The sequence below is a fragment of the Scylla paramamosain genome, chromosome 14 (assembly GCF_035594125.1).
Source record: "Scylla paramamosain isolate STU-SP2022 chromosome 14, ASM3559412v1, whole genome shotgun sequence".
Lineage (NCBI taxonomy): Eukaryota > Metazoa > Arthropoda > Malacostraca > Decapoda > Portunidae > Scylla > Scylla paramamosain.
This window is the reverse complement of record NC_087164.1, coordinates 17,657,423-17,677,984: the sequence shown is the minus strand read 5'-3', so window position 1 is coordinate 17,677,984 and position 20,562 is coordinate 17,657,423. Positions and strand designations below refer to the sequence as shown.

At 38.6% G+C, this 20,562-nt stretch overlaps 3 protein-coding genes across 7 annotated transcripts in view; 1 reads left to right on the top strand and 2 right to left on the bottom strand.

Moving 5' to 3' along the window:
• Positions 1-640: 640 nt before the first annotated feature.
• LOC135106966 (pulmonary surfactant-associated protein D-like) lies at positions 641-4,549 on the bottom strand. The gene is made up of 4 exons (XM_064016447.1): positions 4,297-4,549; positions 3,009-3,109; positions 1,540-1,666; positions 641-1,120 (listed from the first exon to the last, which is right to left on the bottom strand). Exons 1-4 carry the CDS (start codon positions 4,511-4,513, stop codon positions 963-965), a joined length of 603 nt encoding a protein of 200 aa, XP_063872517.1. The 5' UTR covers positions 4,514-4,549; the 3' UTR covers positions 641-962.
• Positions 4,550-8,135: 3,586 nt separating this feature from the next.
• Positions 8,136-17,121, top strand: LOC135106963 (zinc finger homeobox protein 4-like). 5 transcript variants are annotated; one of them, XM_064016443.1, is made up of 8 exons: positions 8,136-8,189; positions 8,374-8,707; positions 10,734-10,901; positions 11,426-11,534; positions 11,767-11,868; positions 12,649-12,709; positions 15,418-15,483; positions 15,789-17,121. In XM_064016443.1, the coding sequence occupies exons 2-8, from the start codon at positions 8,515-8,517 to the stop codon at positions 16,365-16,367; spliced, it is 1,278 nt and encodes a 425-aa protein (XP_063872513.1). In that variant the 5' UTR covers positions 8,136-8,189; positions 8,374-8,514; the 3' UTR covers positions 16,368-17,121. The 5 variants fall into 5 exon arrangements, with proteins under 5 accessions (XP_063872513.1, XP_063872515.1, XP_063872511.1 ...); XM_064016445.1 differs by having other exon boundaries at positions 8,139-8,220; positions 8,374-8,616; XM_064016441.1 differs by having other exon boundaries at positions 8,139-8,220.
• A 489-nt stretch (positions 17,122-17,610) lies between these two features.
• LOC135106962 (uncharacterized) overlaps positions 17,611-20,562 on the bottom strand; it is a 9,666-nt gene continuing 6,714 nt past the window's right edge. The window contains exons 11-14 of the mRNA XM_064016440.1: positions 20,140-20,208; positions 19,608-19,727; positions 19,240-19,269; positions 17,611-19,049 (exon numbers count right to left, since the gene is read on the bottom strand). Of these exons, the coding sequence (XP_063872510.1) occupies positions 18,723-19,049; positions 19,240-19,269; positions 19,608-19,727; positions 20,140-20,208 (546 nt within the window). The 3' untranslated portion in view covers positions 17,611-18,722. The remainder of the gene's footprint in view (positions 19,050-19,239; positions 19,270-19,607; positions 19,728-20,139; positions 20,209-20,562) is intronic.

Sequence of the window (20,562 nt, the reverse complement as noted above, 5' to 3'; positions counted from 1 at the left end):
TTTAAGCAAAACTGATCTTAAAAAGAGAGAGAGAGAGAGAGAGAGAGAGAGAGAGAGAGAGAGAGAGAGAGAGAGAGAGAGAGAGAGAGAGAGAGAGAGAAAGAACCGGCCTGCTCCTCTTCGTACCGCTTATATACTACTATAGAGATGCACTAAGTTTAGTAATAGTACATCTCTTTCCTTCAAGAATATTGAAACAATCGTACAAATAGGATGTAAAATTTATTGGTATACTCGTAAAACAAAGCATTTTTACTAACAAATAATTGACGGGATGCATGACTGACGATAGGCTCGCCAGTATGGATGCCTCACCAAGTGTTAACTGGTGGTCCACCCCTTCACAGATAATGACTTGCTCAAATATTGCCTGCATCACCATTATTTCAAGCAGATAATACATTAGTATTGTAGTACATGGGTTCTATTAAAGTGGGCTCCTAACATTTTGAGGGCCTTCTGTAACAGAGACGGGAATAAGGCAATTTCAACATTAGGGGTTTGAACTTTGTGCGATTTGCTCTTTCGGTGTCTTAATAGTGTTCATTTGTAGACAACTCGTAACATTATTACACCAATTTATACTATAGTACTGTATAAAAGGGTAGTGTAAAAGGGTGGGATATGAAGGAACCAAGGAGAGCAATGTCATGTTTAATTAGAGAAACATGGAAGAGAGAAGGCTAGGAACCTGTTGCTAAATAAATGTAGATTCCCATGTTTGGTCTCGTAACTCAGTAATATGATAAAAGGCTTTTATTACACGACTTTCCTTGATTTTTCATTTTTTCTTTCTATATATTTGTGACTGCATTCCTGTTCATAATGAATTTTTTAGATTATATTTAAGCAAAGGACTACTACTTCTTCTTGTTCTTGTTCTTGTTCTTCTTCTTCTTCTTTCTTTCTTTCTTTCTTTCTTTCTTTCTTTATTTTTTTTTTTGTTGAAGTAACTCCACATGCTACACGTCCATAAACTCACACACGTAACCTTGTCCAGCGTTTGCGCACTGATCGTCGTTCCACCCAGGAAAGTTACCGGATTTGTGCGCACAGTGCTCTGTACCACTACCGTTGTCGGGTTGACCAGGTTTGAAGTTGGTGTAACGTAAAGGTTGACCTGTAAAAGTTTTGTTTGTTTAAAATAAGAACAAGCAATATACATTATGTATACGTAGTCATCATCATAACCTTAGCATTTGATTTTCACCACCATCACCACCAGCAATTTCGTCGTCGTCGTTGTTATCATCATTATCATCATCATCATCATCATCGTCATCATTATCATCATTATCATCATCATCATCTGTTTTTTCACATGCCTTGATCATTTATCGCTGGAGCTGACTCATGAAACCTGAATGTTTTCGCGACAAACTCTGTGATAGTTTCTCCCGAACAATCTCACAAGTCCTCATCAGTCCTAAACTTATCAGCAACATTACCATAACAAGCTGCAACAATAGAAATTATAAAAAGATATTGTGTGTGTGTGTGTGTGTGTGTGTGTGTGTGTGTGTGTGTTTATATACACACCTGTGACAATATCAATCCACTTTCCTTCCTCGTCTTGATCTGTGCCGCTGATCCAGTATGTAGTCCATCCTCTGGTGTTAAAAGTGACACCGATGAGCTGAGTTATCTTCTCGTCCTCCTCTTTATTCTGTTGGAAACATTACATAAGTACTACATGAAGGTGGCTAACAGCTTCTCAAAATCTGAGGAAAAAATACACATTATCCGAAAAGGGAATGGTTAGTTTGCTTCCTGAAGTGTTTGTTATTATGTATTGGAATGATAGAAGCAATAGACAGGTAGTTAAACAGAACATTACGTTTTTACAGAATTTGCCATTACCCGTGAAAGGGTTGGTGAAGTAAAAATGTAGGTATAGTGTTACCCTTTCATAAGTAAGGCAGAGAGAAAATTATTTTTGTTGGGGGTTGCGACAGTAGTAATGATTGGTTGATGGAAAGACATGTACATGTTTAGTATCATCTATTAAATAATAAGGAAAGGAAACTCAATTAGGGCACATCATCGTGCCATTACTTTTAATGCATGTGAAATGAATGATTGGATTTTGTAAGAATTTTCTTTTAGTATACTGTTATGGGAATTACATTGTGCATACCATGAAACTATCTTACGATCCTTGCCTTGCCCATTGTGTGAGCGTAACAGGAAATAACCTTTGGTGTTTAGTGGAACTACCTTATTGGCCTTGTCTCGTTCATTGCCTAGAATTGTAAACAGATAACTGATTATTTCTCGTCTGCCTGACGGTCTGAGACCGGAAGAAACAGGCTGGGACTGGTGGGGGGTGGTGGAGGACACGTGACTTGTATGTGGTGTAAAATGTAGTATTAATGTTGTTCATTTGTAACGTCCGGCTGGTTCTTCCTAAATTACTTTCAAGTATATGACGGTGCTAGTTTATTTATAATTATATTTTTGTAGTGTACGTAACGAGTGCTGAGGAGCGTGTGCTCTTGGTGAGGGATATACTTCACTGCATTCCTGTTTATGATGATTTTTTTTTTCTAGGTAATATTCAAGCATAGGACTGTGTTAGTTTATTTATAATTGTTTTCCTCTAGTGTATGCAAGTGTCTTACTGATAGTATCGTGTGCTTTAGTGAGGGATACAGCACATTGAATCCATGTCTGCAAATATTGATTTGCCTTACTTATTACTTAAGTTTTAGATTAAGTTAACTTAAAAATGAACCTATTCAGTTGTGCATGTTGTTTCCTACCTCATGGAAAGCCATACTGAGTGAAGGATATTTGTATGTATCTAGTAGTGTGTGGAAAAAGATAATGCAGAAATGCGTGTGTAGACAGGAGTTCTCCGGTTGGTGGAACTAACATGCGTGTTAACTGTAAGAGATTATTTGCGAATAATCGTTTGATAGAAGTAAAGATAAATGTAAGGCATTACTTGCCAGCCATAACACCTTTACAGTTTCTACAGGGAAGCAAAATAAAAAAAAAAAACTTGCCGTGGGGAGAGCAAGGCGACCACCCAGCTGCTGACAAGCCTGAACGGCTTGCGGATGTGTAGCAGCGTGCTTGTACACTCTGTAGGTCTTGTGTCTTGTGGCTGTAATGAAATGATGTATTGAGGATGTGAAGACACAGCTCATACAAAGATTAACAGACCATGCGATGCTAACGTCTTATATCTATCTATCCATCAATACTGTATACATGTTTATACAAATATGTATTTAATATATGTATGAATGTACAGTATACGTATATGCATGCATATACATACACACACACACACACACACACACACACACACACATATATATATATATATATATATATATATATATATATATATATATATATATATATATATATATATATATATATATATATATATATATATATATATACCAGATATTCGAAATATGCGTGTTCGAAATATGCGAATTCGCTCATATGCGACTAACCTAAATGTGCCAAGTATTCGTTTCATGCGAGAAAAATTCGCTATTATGCGAATAGCGGCGCTGGTGCGACTGGTTGGTGAGGTATGGTGGCCGACTCGAACTAGAGGGCGCCGGGTGCAAATGTTTTCCCGTACTTTCCTCGCCTATAATTAATCTTTTCCTCCCTCTGATCCTAAAATTAATCCTCAGGTAGCTAATTATCAGCTTAAATCGTAGGGTCTCCCCGGAAGCAATCAGCAACTCTGGATTGTCAGGCTTGGAGCTCTAACCCGAATGGGTTATTTATAACTTCGAGTATAATTTCTAATGTCTTGTTTGTTTACAATATATTTTGATATTATATTTTACTGTTTATCTGCATTAATTTGCTTTATTGTTGCTTTAGTGCTTTAGTATTGTGAAACGGTGCCGGGTCATGGAACATAGCCTCCTATAATTATTGGGATCGTAGGTTCGATATATGCGAATTCACATTATGCGAGCTTTTTGCAGAACGTAACTCTCGCATATAACGAATACCTGGTGTGTCTGTGTGTATTGGTATATATATATATATATATATATATATATATATATATATATATATATATATATATATATATATATATATATATATATATATATATATATATATATATATATAGGTATGTGTATTTATTGGTGGCTTATACAGTCACCCATGTGACACTCTTAATTGGGTATCGCACGTGCGTAGTGGATTTAAGGTATACTGTATACATGTGCTCCATACAATATTGATGTATTATTCGACAGTGTTTTTCATCCTGTCCCAAGTAAGGAACAATAACGGCAGGAGAAAACTCACGTGTTGTATTGATAATAGAAGACTCATTGAGTATCCTCAGCAAAGCCATTTGGTTTATAACTATAGATAAACCTAGCTGTGCTGCTCCAAAGTCGTTGTTGATGATTTGCTGGGCGGCATGCTGTGTAGGAAAGCTGTGGCTCTCGGCCACCAGCAGAGCCACCACCACCACCACAGGGACGAGGGCGAGGGCTTGAGGAGTTCGCGGGTGGAACATCTCGGGGTTCAGAAACTGGACTGCTTGTTCGTGCCATGTGGCTCAATCTATATAAGTGTAGGCCACGACTACTGCTGTTGCCAACTATTATGTATTGCACACTGAAAATGTTCATAGGTGTTATAATTATTTTTATATCATTATTCCCGTCAGTATGCGTAAATCAATGCCTCCCTTGCTCCTTTGTGTTAAAGAGATACATGTAATGAATATTATGTGTTTATTCCTCTTTGTGCATATAGATGTATATACGTGTAAGATTTAGTATGACAGAGGTAATAATGATCCGTCCAAAGACATATTGCCTTAGTTATTAATACATACGCACTACACAGTGTCAACAACTTTCTCCTCTAACTACTTTTTCTTTTCCGGCATTTCACCTCTGTTTGTCTGTCTGTCTGTCTGTCTCTATATGTTTACCTGTATGTCTCTCTATATCTGTCTATTTGTCTTCACTTTCGTCTCTCTCTCTCTCTCTCTCTCTCTCTCTCTCTCTCTCTCTCTCTCTCTCTCTCTCTCTCTCTCTCTCTCTCTCTCTCTCTCTCTCTCTCTCTCTCTCTCTCTCTCTCTCTCTATATATATATATATATATATATATATGTGCAACAGCAAATGAATAAGAAAATTGGATGTTAGCCCTCATCTCAAGAAATTTTGTTCATAAATCTCGAAACGTAATGAGGATACAGTATACTCTTCCTCTTTCTTTCCTCCCCTGAGGTCACTTTCTTCTTTTTTGCCTCCTCTCTGAGACTTGTCTCTTTGGTAGCATGTTCTCAAGCTCCATGTTTAGATGTCCTGAAGCGATTCTTACCTTCATGAGCTTTGTCGTCGCTTCCGGTATAGCACTCCTTTCTTGGAGCATCATGGTAGCGTTTGGAAATTAATAAAAATGCAGGATAAAATGGTCATGAGAGACTATCGCTAGTAGCTGAATCCCTGATGCGACACTCACGGTGAAAGCCAGTCCAACACGTTTCAAAATGATCACCAAACCCCGGGTAATTTTCGGTAGGATGTGACTGTCCTGGCTGTATTACATTTTTTTTTTAAACCTAATCATGTCTATATGCTTCCATGGCTATCTGTCTGCTTACTCCCTGTCTGATTTCGTTTTCCCAGTCAGCAATGTGGCGACCTTAGTCTGGCCAAGGAGACCAAAAAGTAATAAGGCTTTCTTAATTGCTTCTTTCAAAAAAAGTTCAATGGAGAAGAGTTTTGAACGCGATTTGTAAGTTAGAGTACCAACACAACAAACATTTGTATAGCTTAATTGAGAAGAAAGTAACCCGAAAGAGTCATAGCTATGTAAACGTATAGTAACAAAAAACACCAATAAGTAACAAAAAACTCCAAAAAACACCAACACTTAAAGCAAAATAAATAACATAGCAAAGTTACAGAAATCACCGCTAAGAAGGTCATAAGACACGAGGAAAATATGTTGTACAGATGAAAACGAGTATTGTAGAGAGAGAGAGAGAGAGAGAGAGAGAGAGAGAGAGAGAGAGAGAGAGAGAGAGAGAGAGAGAGAGAGAGAGAGAGAGAGAGATTGGATTGCTGCTTTGGGAGGATTTTTTTCACTGCAAGGTAGTCCTGGTGATAGCTGTATGCATATTATCTGTCAATGCTCATATCATGTACTAAACAGGTAACTTTGGTTAATTCCTTTAGACCTTGCAGTAACTGGAGAAGTCAAATAAGTATCTGGAAACTCAGTAAAAAATTGTGATGTGTTCAAGTCTCTGTAATACAACACATTTTACATTTAACTGCCATCTGCAACGTATATGAAATGAATATTAAAATAAACTATTTCATCTTATAAGGAAAAGTTACTTGAACAATGATGTATACATGTTTTTTTTTTTTTATAAAATTTCACATGAGCGCAACATTAAACTGCTTATATCAACCTTTTATTTCATCCCTCATGCGTGACACTCTGATGAACCACAGGTTTTTTTTTTTTCAAGCTGATTCAGTTACAGAGTTCTTTACGTGAAGCAGTTTGTGACTCAGAGAAAATAATAGGAAACCTGTGAAAGCGAGACACTTGGCAGTCAATGTATTAATGAACCTGACCGTGAGGGATATTGTACCATGTTGAAGTTGTCCTTATTATGTGTCCTTATATTTTGTTTCTTAATGATCTTTTCATGATAATATGACTTGTTTGAAAGGGGCTATGATTTACTGAAAACAGTAGTTACATTGTTTTATTGAAAACTACACAGAATTTATGATAATCATTGGAGTTGATCAAAGTAAAAGTTATGAACGTAAAAGATTTCTCTATTCTTCCTCCTCTCACGATTTGTCAAAGCATGGAATTTTCTTTGCTGGTTACGATCTGCAGGTCAACCTTTGGATTCAAACAAGTCGTGAATTTTGTCTCGATTCAGAAAAGAGATCTAAATACAAATTCACTGGAACCGTTCTTATTTCTTTGAACGTAATCAGTATCTTGGCATCTTGGTGGGTATATAAGGACGGACTTTCCTTTAGTAATGCTCTGAGCATGTTTGTAACGAAGATGACGAATTGAATGTTTCCTGGAGGTTAACGTATTGCTTAGTCCACACAGATGATATCAAAATTTGCGGAGCCTGTGATGCTCTCATGATGCAGACACGGGACATGTTGTGAAATCCGATCAATACTGAGTCACTTGCATGTTAGGAAAAACCTGTTCGAGGCCACATGTAGACTTGCATCAACACTATATCTATCTATCTGTCTATCTATCTATCTATCTATCTATCCATCTAGCTGTCTATCTATCTATCTATCTATCTATCTATCTATCTATCTATCTATATATATATATATATATATATATATATATATATATATATATATATATATATATATATATATATATATATATATATATATATATATACACACACACACACACACACACACACACACACACACACACACTTAACACTGTCCTCATCCTTATATAACAACTCAGTTTGTACTAATTTTACATACTGAGCGTGTTGAAAAATAGTGTCTTTACTGAATTCATTTGGATATGTATAATTTCGTGAAAAAAAAAAGTGCCACCGAAGTTTCGGACCAATTCCATGATGATTTAGTTTATTTATTTATCTTTTTTTTAAGTATCATCCATAGAAAAAAAAATTCCAATTGTTTCACTCTGGGGTGTCAAGCAATACTCTTGCTGTGTCACCGATCTCTGTAATACTGTACACGCTCTTTGTCCATCGGTGTACTCGCACGCATATGCTGTTTCTCAGCCCTGTCAACTCCTGTGCTGCTAAACTTGGAAATGTTTCACTATTTATCAATATTATATAAAAAGTTATTTTTGATTATCCATCATACTAATTTGTTAGGGCACGTATAATTAAATGATATAGCTGAATGGTGACTGGGACCATTTAACTGACCATATCACTGACGTATCACTGACGGATTTCAGTTATTTTTTTTAGCAATTCTGAACCCCACCGCTGTAGGATGAGATCGTGGTGTTGTGACACAGTCTGCTTATCTCTTTATCAACCAAAACGTGAATTATCAAGCCTCCCATTTCTTCCCCTAACCATTCCCCCCTCCTCCCGCCCGCAGGCTTATCTTCACTATCATTAGCTCCACTGCACCCTCCCTTTCGCAGGCTAGTATTGCTCCAAAGCGACACGTATTCCACCTTTCCTCTTTACAAAGTTTTAGTGTGTGATTTATGAATTTAATTAGAAAATGGCTTGGCTTGCGGCCCAGCGAGGCTAGAAAACGATGAAAATGTGAAATGTGTACGTAAGAAATATCTTATTACATAATTATCATTGAAAGCTACATCATCGCTAACACATGGATATTTCCAGGAATAGTATGAAAGAAGTGGGTTTCGTACCATAGATCCTGAGTGTGTGTCCCTCAAGGAATGGAGCAAGGTATCGCCTCTGAACCCTAAGGATGCTTGTGCAGCGGTACATCAACAGCCCATTGAAGCTTGGAACTGAAAAATGAACAAAATGATTTGGAAATTGCTGCAGTGGACGTTCATACTCCTGTGTGGTCCTCTGATGGTGGTTGTTGCAGGAAACGATGAAATCCATGATAGACAGGTTCGGGTTCCTTCACAGGTTCTGAGCGACTTGCCCGCATCTATCACCAATCATAATGATTCGCACATTTCCAAGGATCCATTCTTTGCAGGTGAAGCGAGACACTGTTGTTGCTGTTGTTGGAGAGAGAGAGAGAGAGAGAGAGAGAGAGAGAGAGAGAGAGAGAGAGAGAGAGAGAGAGAGAGAGAGAGAGAGAGAGAATCTGCTCAACAAATAATTAGAATGGAATTTAGGTGGTAAACACTATATACACACGAGGGTCTCAATATTAAGCACAGAGTGTATTAATTGAACGTATTTGAAATACTATATACGTTAATTATATTCAATTTTTGAAAATATTTGTTGGATATATGCATTATACAAAATTTACCAAGAGAAAGCTGTGCTTACTGTACAAGATGCCAGATAGTTGAGCGGGTTTAATGTCAAACGAAATTATAAAAATGAAAGTTCTTACTTTTTTGTTTTCAGTAGCTAACTATATTGTATTTAAATTTTCACTCAAGTACTGAAATTTTATACATATTTAAATACATGAAAACCAATCCAGTTCCAAATATACAAGGGTATTTAAATACAAACGTATTTAAATAAGTACTGCCCAGCTCTTACACACACACACACACACACACACACACACACACACACACACACACACACATGCAGTGGGTATTTGAGCTGATGGTCTGTTCGGTTCTTCGGAGATGACGCTAAATTCGCTCGATAGGATTCCATGTTGAACAAGCATCTGGTTCCTTGGCCCGCGGTTAAGTTTTATTTATTTACCCATTTATTTTATCGTCTAATTATTAATTCTAACGACATAAGTCTGACAAGAATAGTCTTAAGAAGAAGGATTTGCATATGTAAATTTGATAGAAAGATATATATCCGTCAGATGGCTATGAATACCTGCCAGCAGCCAAATTACAGTTGTGCTTGACGTATATGAGAATGAAATAAGAAGCTGGAAATCGAAGATAACATCAGCTGCTCACAAAATCTTCTGGATGATTTTTACAGTCTTTAGTTTTGCATTAATGTTCTGATTGAATGATGACGCCAGATTAGTGACGTCATACCATTCTTTGAACTGCCGAGTATTTCCTGAATGTGTTTTTATTTATAACTTTATGGCACTGCAAACGCAACTAATGAAACAGTGATAATATAAATATGTAACTATTTAACACAGTTTTAAGGAAAAAGGCAAATCAGAAAGTGACTATAACACTGTGGGGACTCATGTGGTTATGTTCTTTTCCTCTCTTTTCTAACATCGCGCTACCATTGTCAGAAAGCGTTGAGAAGGGATAGAAAAGTAACACCAATAAAATGCTCCTAAGGCCAAATATAAATGATAATTATTAATTAGATATGACCTGTCCTTTCCCACAAACCTTGCTTCACTTCTCATCGCTTGCTAAAACAGCTTCCATGAAGTAATGTGTTTTGTGACATCGCCATTTTCTGTTCTCTCCTCCCAAGCGTCAACTCTATGCAAGGGACATACCTGTGGTTATTTTGGAATCAGTTTTGGTGAGCAGGATTACATCAAGAGCTTTTCACCTCATCAAATCCTCTCTCAGTCACAAAGCTGCATCTTGTGCTATCTTCTACCACCATTTTCATGGCTACAGCTCCTTTGAATTTACTAGCATGCTTCACCGTTCCGTGGCTTCACTCTACAATACATTTTTCTTAGTTTGGTCAAATATAGCCTTATTCTGTCCATCTTACTAATACAGACCAGTATCTTCTCTTTAAGTGTCTCTTCGCTTTTGATCCTTTCACCGGTAAACTCTGGAATTCTATCTTTTCTGTTTTGAATCCGTCCATAAAGTATTACTGCCAGAGTCGAAATTCCATTGGCACGGAGTCACTTTCCCTTATGAACCAGTGCTAAACTCGCGAATGGTGGCGCCAGACCTATATCCTGGTACATTATGGTGGCAGTGCTGAATTCCTGAAACGCTGAAGAAGCTACACTTTACGTAATAATCCCCCCCCCCCTCTCTCTCTCTCTCTCTCTCTCTCTCTCTGTGTGTGTGTGTGTGTGTGTGTGTGTGTGTGTGTGTGTGTTTGTGTGTGATATTTTGCTTGTCCTGTTTCAGTGAATGTGCCGGAGATGAACTGCAATGTTGACTACGACTGTCTTGCATACAATAACCTAATATGCTCCGAGGGCCAGTGCAGCTGCAGGCCTCCCTCCTGCTGGGTCTACCAGTACGAGGTGACAGGCTTCTTTGGGGCCAAAAATATCTTTACTTGTGGTGAATGCGGTAAGTTTCCTTAAGCCAAGGTCATAGATATTAATTTATCAAGAGCTGTAGTATTTTATCTATTTATTTATGATACAACTGCGTAATCATTAATTGCCTGTATGTGAGCTATAGACAAGTATAGCAATAACTGTAATGCACTATGAACTTGGTGATTTCGGTTCAGGCTAGACCTCAAGTAGATTAGTGTGCGTTCTATGTCCGTTGATACCCCCAGAAAGCTTGTTGATGCAGTCTGAACGTAAGAGGTGGCTCTGTCCCTTGAAGTAGGAAATCATGACCAGTAAATTATTTAAAGACCACGGAACATTGTGTCACCGAGCTGTTTCGTGGCGGCGAATTATTTATTTATTGACTTATTACATCAACACTATACAGTATAAGTTATAGTCAAGTCAAGAAAGCAAAGTCCAGGTGATGAGCTTGTATCTAAGGCAGGTTTGTATAGTTAACGCTGAAGGGCCTTAAAAATAATGAAATAGAATAAATAACAGTAATGATTCCTTCGTGTGCATTGGTTTCAGGGGTACTTGGGTCGAGCTGCAACGCCACCATCGAATGTGATTTCCCCGGCGAGTGTCGGAGTGACGGCTTCTGTCACTGCCATAGTGGGGAGAACTACGGCGGAACCTGGTAAGTGGGCGATGTTCTGTGGCAGACATAATCTCTGAGACAATCCACTATAGCGTCCCTGAGAGAGCTTTTGTTCTTCGTCATATCTAAAGTGAGATGATAAACTCAATTGTTATCCTTTATTACTGTTTTATTAAATGATAGTACTCGTTATACAGTGGATTTATCAACATTATCCTCGTGTGTGTGTGTGTGTGTGTGTGTGTGTGTGTGTGCTCGCTTCCCTCCACAGCGTCTACTCGAACATCGGCTGGTCCAACACCCTGGCTTTGACAGCGATGGGCATCCTTATTTTCTTCCTAATCTGCATATTCGCCGTCAGCTGTGTCAAGACGTAAGTAAGACCACTACACACACACACACACACACACACACACACAGACACACACACACACACACACACACACACAAATACACAAACACACACACACACACACACACACACACACACACACACATAAAAACAAAATTCTCTCTCTCTCTCTCTCTCTCTCTCTCTCTCTCTCTCTCTCTCTCTCTCTCTCTCTCTCTCTCTCTCTCTCTCTCTCACACACACACACACACACCAGTCCTATTGCAAGAGAAAAATAATAAAATCAGCATTGTCATGTGCATAAATGTCTCAAATGTCTCAAACTTCTTTGTATACGCACGGTCAAGGTGGTGAATGTTCATAAAAAAAAATATGGTGTGCATTTGCAGTCCCTTTAACCCTTTCACTGCGATATGCAACAGTTCACCATACTACGAGCATGAAATCATGATAAACACATCAGGAAAGGAAAAAGAAAGGGATTAGAAATAGGTAATACAATTCCTAGCCAATATAATGGTAGGGAATGTCTCAGAGTAGTTAACGAAACATATTCTGAAACACTTATGCGCTGGATCTCCGCTAGTTTCAAAAGGCCTTGTTGAAATGACACTGGATTTTAAGGATGCTATTATGGTTCTAGTGACGGGGGAAACACTCTTGAAAACCCGGCTAATAATCTCTGTGGCCTTTGAAAACATTTGTGGTGAGAGAGAAAAGTGTTTCAGAATACAAGCCAGTGGTTAAGGAAGGATGCAGCAAGTAGAAGTAAAAAGGTTAACACTATTTATTCACCCACAGACGGCCGTGGAGGAACCCGAACGCCTGGCGCTGCATGTGTTGTTCTGATGGCGGTGAGACGGTACGTACTAAACAAAACACATTATACATAAGCAATCTGTTAAAGTAGCTTATTAATGCTTAGTATTATACGAATCGCAACTGCATGCTTCACTACCTCTTTCTGTCTTCAGTCCGTCAGTCCGCATATTTGTTTACTCTACTGGCTGAGTGTTTACGCTCCATCTGACTGTCAGCTCGTGTGTGTATGGATGCTCTCTCTCTCTCTCTCTCTCTCTCTCTCTCTCTCTCTCTCTCTCTCTCTCTCTCTCTCTCTCTCTCTCTCTCTCTTCAATATTATCATAACAACTGAATTTCATCCTTGTTGAAGCGTCGGGCTTCCCTATCAGTGGTGGGATAGAGCGTCGTTCATATAAAAGGATTGCCTCACAGGTTATGTGTTCCTTGTTACCCTTCCCATGAAAAACACATATCAATGAATAAAGAACAAGAGTAGAAAGCAGATAGAAATTACAATAATGAATGAATAAATAAATAAACTAGTAAATAAGTGCATAAAATAATGATAATACTAATGATTAAAGCCATAAACCTTCAAGAAATAAGTTGAAGATCCTCGCGTGTAGCAATGATTAAACTTTGTAGGAAAATGACAATAAAAATATCAAAGTATTAACTCTTTAAAAGTTTCTGGAAACGAACATATAGGTAGAAGGTGGATGTTCAGTGGAGTAGCCACGTGGCGTGGTGTGTCTACAGTCATTTGGATGTGTTTATATAAATAATACAGGTTGTGTCCTCGCTTTTGAGGGATTTATACATCCACTTCATTATCCTACTGATTTTTTTTTTAAATCTGCTTTGGTGAATATTAGTTGATAAAGTAATATAAAAATACTTTGAATATAACAATTTAGGGAAGTGGCAGTCTGTACAGCTGCCCCGCCGGAAAGGGGGAGATGACAGAGGCGTGGCTCGAGATGAGTTTGTCCTGCGGCGACCAGTTATGAAATCATATTCAGGGGACTTGCAAGGCTATATATAACACATAAGATGGTGTGTTGATATGTTCTGTGTACAGTTTAAGGTTTACTAGACTTTATATCAGACTACTAAAGTTTCATTACGCATCCTCGCCTCACCCCTACCCAACAGATTCCCTCAAGCTACGTGCCGCATGAACATACATTATACTATTCACATGGTGGGGATTGATCATTCATTTCCCTTAACAAGGTGAAACTAAATGTATAAACGATGTCGGGTACTGTCCTCCGAGAAGAAGTATGATGCGATTTGACCTAGAGTCTGACATAGAATGAAACCACAATGCTAAAGAGAGTTGTGAAGTAAAGTTGAATGAACAAGTATTAGAAGAGACAGATGGCTTTCAATGTTTCGGTTAGATCTTGTGCTCAGTAACTGCCTTGTACAGATCAACTTGCCTTCTCCTTTCTCCTTATTTTTTCATGATTTTTTTTTCTTTTGATAGTAAAAAAAAAAAAAAAAACATACATGGACCACACAAGGCTAGCTTTACTCTCTACCCTTCATCGGGTTTCTTTTGACCTCATGGCTTCGCTGCCAAGATAAGATAAGTAACATGATCTCAGTGGAGTTCTCTCATGAAGCGACGACTAGCAGCTTGTGTTGTTTGCTTAGGTGTCATGCTCCCCAAGTCAAGGTCTGTGTTAACTAAGGGGATGTTGTTTGACGCTGTTGCCCTTCCCTTCTCTGAATTTGTAGTGCCTCACAGACGCTGATTTCCAGATCATACAATGTAGGATTTGTATTTTGCCAAATAACTAGATTTCAGTGAGGGCTGTAATACTATGAAAGAAAACGGCAATGTGGTCTCTGGAAGGACGCTTTTGAATTAAATAAAACTATAATAGAAGTAGTGATAACAGAAGCTGTACACCTTTGGGCCAAGATGAGGGGCTGCGTGTTCACACACACACACACACACATACACACACACACACACACACACACACATACATACATACATATATATATATATATATATATATATATATATATATATATATATATATATATATATATATATATATATATATATATATATATATATATATATATATATATATATATATATATATTATCTAATTATATGTTTATTGCCAATGATATATACACACGCACACACACACCCACACACACACACACAAAAAAAAAAAACTATTGTCGCTCCCAAGAATAGTTTACATCGGATTGGGCGGTTTGGTTTTCGAGGTATACTGAAATAGTTAAAGGCCTAGAAAAAGGTGAAAACAGAAATAGTAGAAAGTTCAAGAATTTACCTCTGAAGGAAATTAAAAAAAATGAAGGTACTTGTTAACGTGCATTCTTAAGATGAACAGAATGTCGATGAAAGTAAGGGGGAAGCAGAGGGGAGGGGGTGGGGAGACATGTACTTAACAAGTTCAAAACAGTAACCATGGAAATAACGGTACAAAATAGCAAGAGATAACAGTGAGGCGGAATTTTATCTCGCGATATCAACTCCCCTCAGGAAATGAAGGGAGTTGATGACGCAAAAAGGCTTTTAACTGTACCCTGCTTGACAAAGCTGTTTAAGTCGAACCTCCCTGTAAATTGAACCCGTGCTACATACAGGGACGGATAGCGCCCATGTATAGCTTAACATCTCCGAGGAGGCAAAGAAGTGGCGGAGACGACACGTCTTGAGGTGATGTAGGTTTCATCGCTGCATTTCGTCGTGTTACCACTTTCCTCTATTTCCAGCATCGTCGTCGTGGCTCGTGCGAGAAAAGCCCTGCTTTCACCATCCAGGCTCATTACGCCAGCCAGGTGAGGCTGTCCGGATGTCGAAAGGGTTAAGGATAGGTAGGCTACGTTATTTTGCTATACGCTACTGGTAACTGGATAAGGTGTATTCGTATTTACCTGTTTGTATTTTTGGATGATTAAGTTAAGTTCTTTTTGTCTTATTTCTTATTTAGTTTTAAATAAGTGTGTGTGTATGTGTGTGTGTGTGTGTGTGTGTGTGTGTGTGTGTGTGTGTGTGTGTGTGTGTGTGTTCAGCCTCGCAATATTGATCACGTTAAAATCATTGGAACACCGACAACTCTTTTTTTTTTTTTTTTTTCAATCAGGATCTCACTGCCTGCCAAAGCAGCGTCGAGGAAGTGCCCCCGGTTGGTCTTGGAGGAGCGATACCGCGGCGCTATCGGAACCTGTCCTCAGATAATAGCAGCACAGTGTCCAGCATTTCTTCTGCCGTGACAAACTTGACCACCGTGAGTGACTCGGGCTCTAGAGATTCAACGGAAAGAACCTTACCTCCTCCTTCTCCTCCTCCTCCTCCTCCTCCTCCTCCTCCTCCTCCTCCTCCTCCTCCTCCTCCTCCTTATAAATACTTGAACTCAAGTGAGGAAGTTGATGGAGGTCATGTCACAAGCGTCTCCACTATACAGCTGAAGGATATTCCTCGTGAGGGGTCTGCCTTACCATCTGCTTCAAATATTCCCTCCAAGAACGTGGAGTCTGTAACGGTTTCTATATCGGGAAGCTGTACCCATGAACGATGCCAGCTTTGCTTACCGAGACCACTTGCCTCCCAACCACGTGCCAGTGCAGCCAGAAAATCAAGGCCAGACAAAGCACATCATCCACTCTCACCCTTACTGGACACTCCACAAGCGGAAGGTGTTGTACAGCTTACACAGCTTTAAGATATGTACTCGTATGTAGGTTAGATACTGTGCAGCGGAGTTCGCTGGATGACCCCTTCTTAATCATGTAAGGAAAGTTACGGCCACTTCACTACTTTTGTTAATAGACAAGTATGTCGAGCCTAACGACCTATTTACGGAAACATTTTTTTTTTTTTTGGTTTTCTACTGTTTAACACTTATGGTAGGTATTTAGTTTTAACATCACGTACTGCGCTGTACTCTCTCTCTCTCTCTCTCTCTCTCTCTCTCTCTCTCTCTCTCTCATACATGCTGTGTAAAGATTAGTATGGAAGTAAAACGGATGAGGAAACGAGGGAGAGAAGACCCAGTCGGGGATTTCAAAGCAGTTCAATGTTAATCAATTAAGTGGTAGAAGGTATCAAGTGTATTTACGCGGAAAACAGCAAGCGGCATGGATCATATGTGGTTCAATTTGTAACGTTCGCTTCCAGTATTTACGACGGCAGGAGCTCAGTTCTGAGTATTAGGAAAATTTGTGCACTTTTCACGGCAAGTTGTTCACAGAAACTTCCTTCTTTAACGCAATTTTATATGGAAAATTAATTGTATTAGGAAAGGCTGGACTTGAATATCAGGGAGCTTCTGTAACAGGCATGTTTTAAAGGCGATACTCATTATTTTTTTTTTTTTTTATTTATCAGTGTAGGAACTACGTAGCTGTACTTGATTCGTTTGGTGCTCTGTCACACACACACACACACACACACACACACACACACACACACACACATTTCCAAACTTATACTATGCATTCGTTTGTTTTCATGTTGACAGCAGAGGAAACTGTTGCAGCATGCCATTGGTACTCCAGTCAATGTGTTTGTCAAGAGAAGGGCATCTTTTTCATTTGTGCTGATGTAAATATATCATGATCTGAATTAGTTGAGAGTGGTTTGTCATTCTGCTGCAACGGCCAAACCAATGAAACACACACACACACACACACACACACACACACACACACACACACACACACACACACACACACACACACACACACATATATATATATATATATATATATATATATATATATATATATATATATATATATATATATATATATATATATATATATATATATATATATATATATATATATATATATATGTATATATATATAAATCAGTTCCGCACAGTTGTTCTCAAGACTTATGTAATGCGGTGCACTATACTGTGTTGCACTGCACGTCATTAGAGATGTTAAGAAAACATATAGTATAATTTTGTTTTATTATATTTTAGTATAATTTACATTACAAAAAAGTTTAGCTGGTTTTCACAGTGATTTACGAAAAAAAAAAAAACTCAACTCAACAACATTATTGAAATATTCTTGAAGGAATATCAGTAGAAATCAAACTAAAGGTTCATTTAGGTTGCTGTAGTCTACGCTGATCTATAGGTCACGCCTCCTCCTCTTCCACGTTTGGTTAATGCTTTGATATAGTCATTATTTTCCTAATAATAATACAGGACCAGTTGATGAGATGATTGAAAATATCTTAAACAAAAGTATGTGGTAAAGTGGTAAGACCACTATGAGTGTGCATCAGGCAGTTGTCCCGCCGACATAGTACAGGAGGAAGGGGTCGAGGTCTTATCAAGTTAGCCTGTAGCAACTATACCCATTGAAAATTTTTTCATATATAAAAAAATCTATAACTAAGAATGAAACTTGAAAACTTCTATTACAGTATATTTTAATGATGTCTAAAGTGTGCAAATTTTATTCGAATTTGTCAAATATTATTGAAGCTGTGATTGTGTCTCGAGATAAATGGAACATTTCTATATTTAATTCTACAATACAGAAAAATTGTGATATTTAGCTATTCACGGTTGTAAATTTTTCTTTCCCAAAAATTAAACGAATATTAGTGAAGCAGCCATGCATGCCAACATGCCTGCATTTCGCGTCTTGAGCTTACCTCTCTAGAACAACAAAGAAGTGAAAAAAAAAAAAAGTAGCAAGTGACAGACAACATGAAAACCAGAATGATTCCGATACACAAAAGCGAACTCAGAGGGCATAAGTTAGCTGTGAACTTTGGACTGTGAAGTAATTAGGGTTGCTTTTTTTCTGATTTTTATTGATTCTTTCTTTTTTTGCTGTCAGATAGCCGCATGGCAGGTTGTCAAGAAGGTATGTGTTCACACGAATATTTTTCCCGCACGTTTCGCCTGCAGCAGTGTAGGGGAAGTACAGGAAAATAGCAGCAGTGACAACACGCTATCCCAAGCTGCTGCACGCGGGAATTTTTTTCTATTACGAGGCCTCAGATCCTTTAACCATTATCTTTATCCCAAGAAAGTGGCGATGAGATCATTTTAGACAGTGGTTTTTCCTTTACAAATCTTGCCCCTGTAATAATAGAGGCCACCTGCCACACCCAGCACCACAACGGAGCACACCACTGACACCACGATGATGACTGTGTTGTCTTTTGGCGTTGACACTTCAGTGGGAGGAGCTTTAGTAGTTGACGGGGTACTTTTTGGTGGAGGAGTTGTTGTTGTTGTCGTTGTCGGTATCGCTGTTGTTGTTGTTGTTGTTGCTGTTATTGGTATCGTTGTTGTTGTTGTGGTGGTGGTGGTGGTGGTGGTGGTGGTAGTGGTAGTTGGAGTTGTGGTTGTGGGTGGCGGTAAGGTGCTCATCTGAAAGGGATAATTATGATATTACAACTTTCTCTCTCTCTCAAAGAAGGAGTGTTAATTACGAAAGAAAGAGCAAGAGCGAGCTTGCGAGCGAGTGAGCGAGAGAGAGAGAGAGAGAGAGAGAGAGAGAGAGAGAGAGAGAGAGAGAGAGAGAGAGAGAGAGAGAGAGAGAATGTTTTTTCCCTCTTACCTCTACTAGCAGTGTGGTTGACGGCGGACTCTGAAAAATAAGAAAATTAAAAAATAAAGATAGATGATTGGTGATGATCGAAATGGTTAAAATTATCGGTAATAGGACTACCTGCGTTCTGTGCTTAACTACAGCTAACTTTTTATCAATAATAAAATTACTGATAAAAAAAAAAAAAAAAAACCACCAACAATGAAGGTAAGTTAGTTAATTCAAATAAATGAGATAAAAAATGTTCAACTCTGAATTGATTTTTTCTTTATTTAAATACTGGCAGCAATGAATCTTAGGAGAGATATGTAAGAACTAACACAACCATAACATAGTATCGAGTATAAAGTAAACTCCTCGTCGAGGTTGCTGCTCACCTCGATTCCAGTTGAAGGGTCGTAGTTGGCCACGGCGAGGTAGACATGATCTGAACCATTAACTGCTATTGTGACGGTGATGCTCGTGGCGTCTCCAGGGGACCTGAACCCGTCCAGCGGCTGAGGGAGAAGACAGACAGGCGAATAAAAAGAAGAGAAGGAAACCACAATGCAGAGGCAGGATTTTCGGAACAGAGATGCAAATAAAAGCAAGAAAAATAAGCTGCGCATTACTTCACGTCTGTATGCTCAGAACAGATATGTAAAGGCGACGCTAGATGTCCATTATTTTCAATTATCTTTGTGTGAAATGGTTAATAAAGTAATAGATTGAATGAGTAGATAAACAACAAGATAACAATGAAGAGAGACTGCCAAACAATGACTTATTAAAGTTAATGTTGTGTCTTTTACAAAGTGTACTCTCTCTCTCTCTCTCTCTCTCTCTCTCTCTCTCTCTCTCTCTCTCTCTCTCTCTCTCTCTCTCTCTCTCTCTCTCTCTCTCTCTGTGTGTGTGTGTGTGTGTGTTTACCTCTTTGGCTTGGGTGAAGTTGTCCCGAAGTGTCGCAAAGTCCTCGTGGTAGCGAACCAAGTATTCGTACTGTAGAGCAGTAGAGAAAGAGTTCAGGTAACTGGCGCTCAGCGTGATGGGCGGGATGTGATATAATATGCAGGAGGGTTCAATGCTGCAGGAATTTGGAAAGACGCGAGTGAAATGGGCAATAAAAACAGTATATTGCAAAGAGGTAAATATAAGGAAGACTAGGGATAGTGAGTGGGTTGCGAGGTGAGTGGAATGGTTGGAGGATGGAAGGTCTTATAGCGAGGTTGACTAGAATGTACACTATACAGTAGATCCCTAGGTGTCAGTGGCATTGTCCGAGGAATCGAGAAGTGGCTGGGGATCAGAGGGGTGTCGACAAATGTTTGGGGACTAATTGGTGATCGGTAACTG

Bases quoted from the DNA above. Each gene is read 5' to 3' on its own strand.
- LOC135106966 (XM_064016447.1), bottom strand. From the start codon at position 4,513: ATGTTCCACCCGCGAACTCCTCAAGCCCTCGCCCTCGTCCCTGTGGTG. The intron at 1,667-3,008 runs GCAAGTTTTTTT...TGTTTCCAACAG, and splicing joins GTCGCCTTGCTCTCCCCACG to AATAAAGAGGAGGACGAGAA. The intron at 1,121-1,539 runs GTGTGTATATAA...AAACTTTTACAG, and splicing joins GTGGATTGATATTGTCACAG to GTCAACCTTTACGTTACACC.
- LOC135106963 (XM_064016443.1), top strand. From the start codon at position 8,515: ATGAACAAAATGATTTGGAAATTGCTGCAGTGGACGTTCATACTCCTG. The intron at 10,902-11,425 runs GTAAGTTTCCTT...CATTGGTTTCAG, and splicing joins CTTTACTTGTGGTGAATGCG to GGGTACTTGGGTCGAGCTGC. The intron at 11,869-12,648 runs GTAAGTAAGACC...ATTCACCCACAG, and splicing joins GCCGTCAGCTGTGTCAAGAC to ACGGCCGTGGAGGAACCCGA.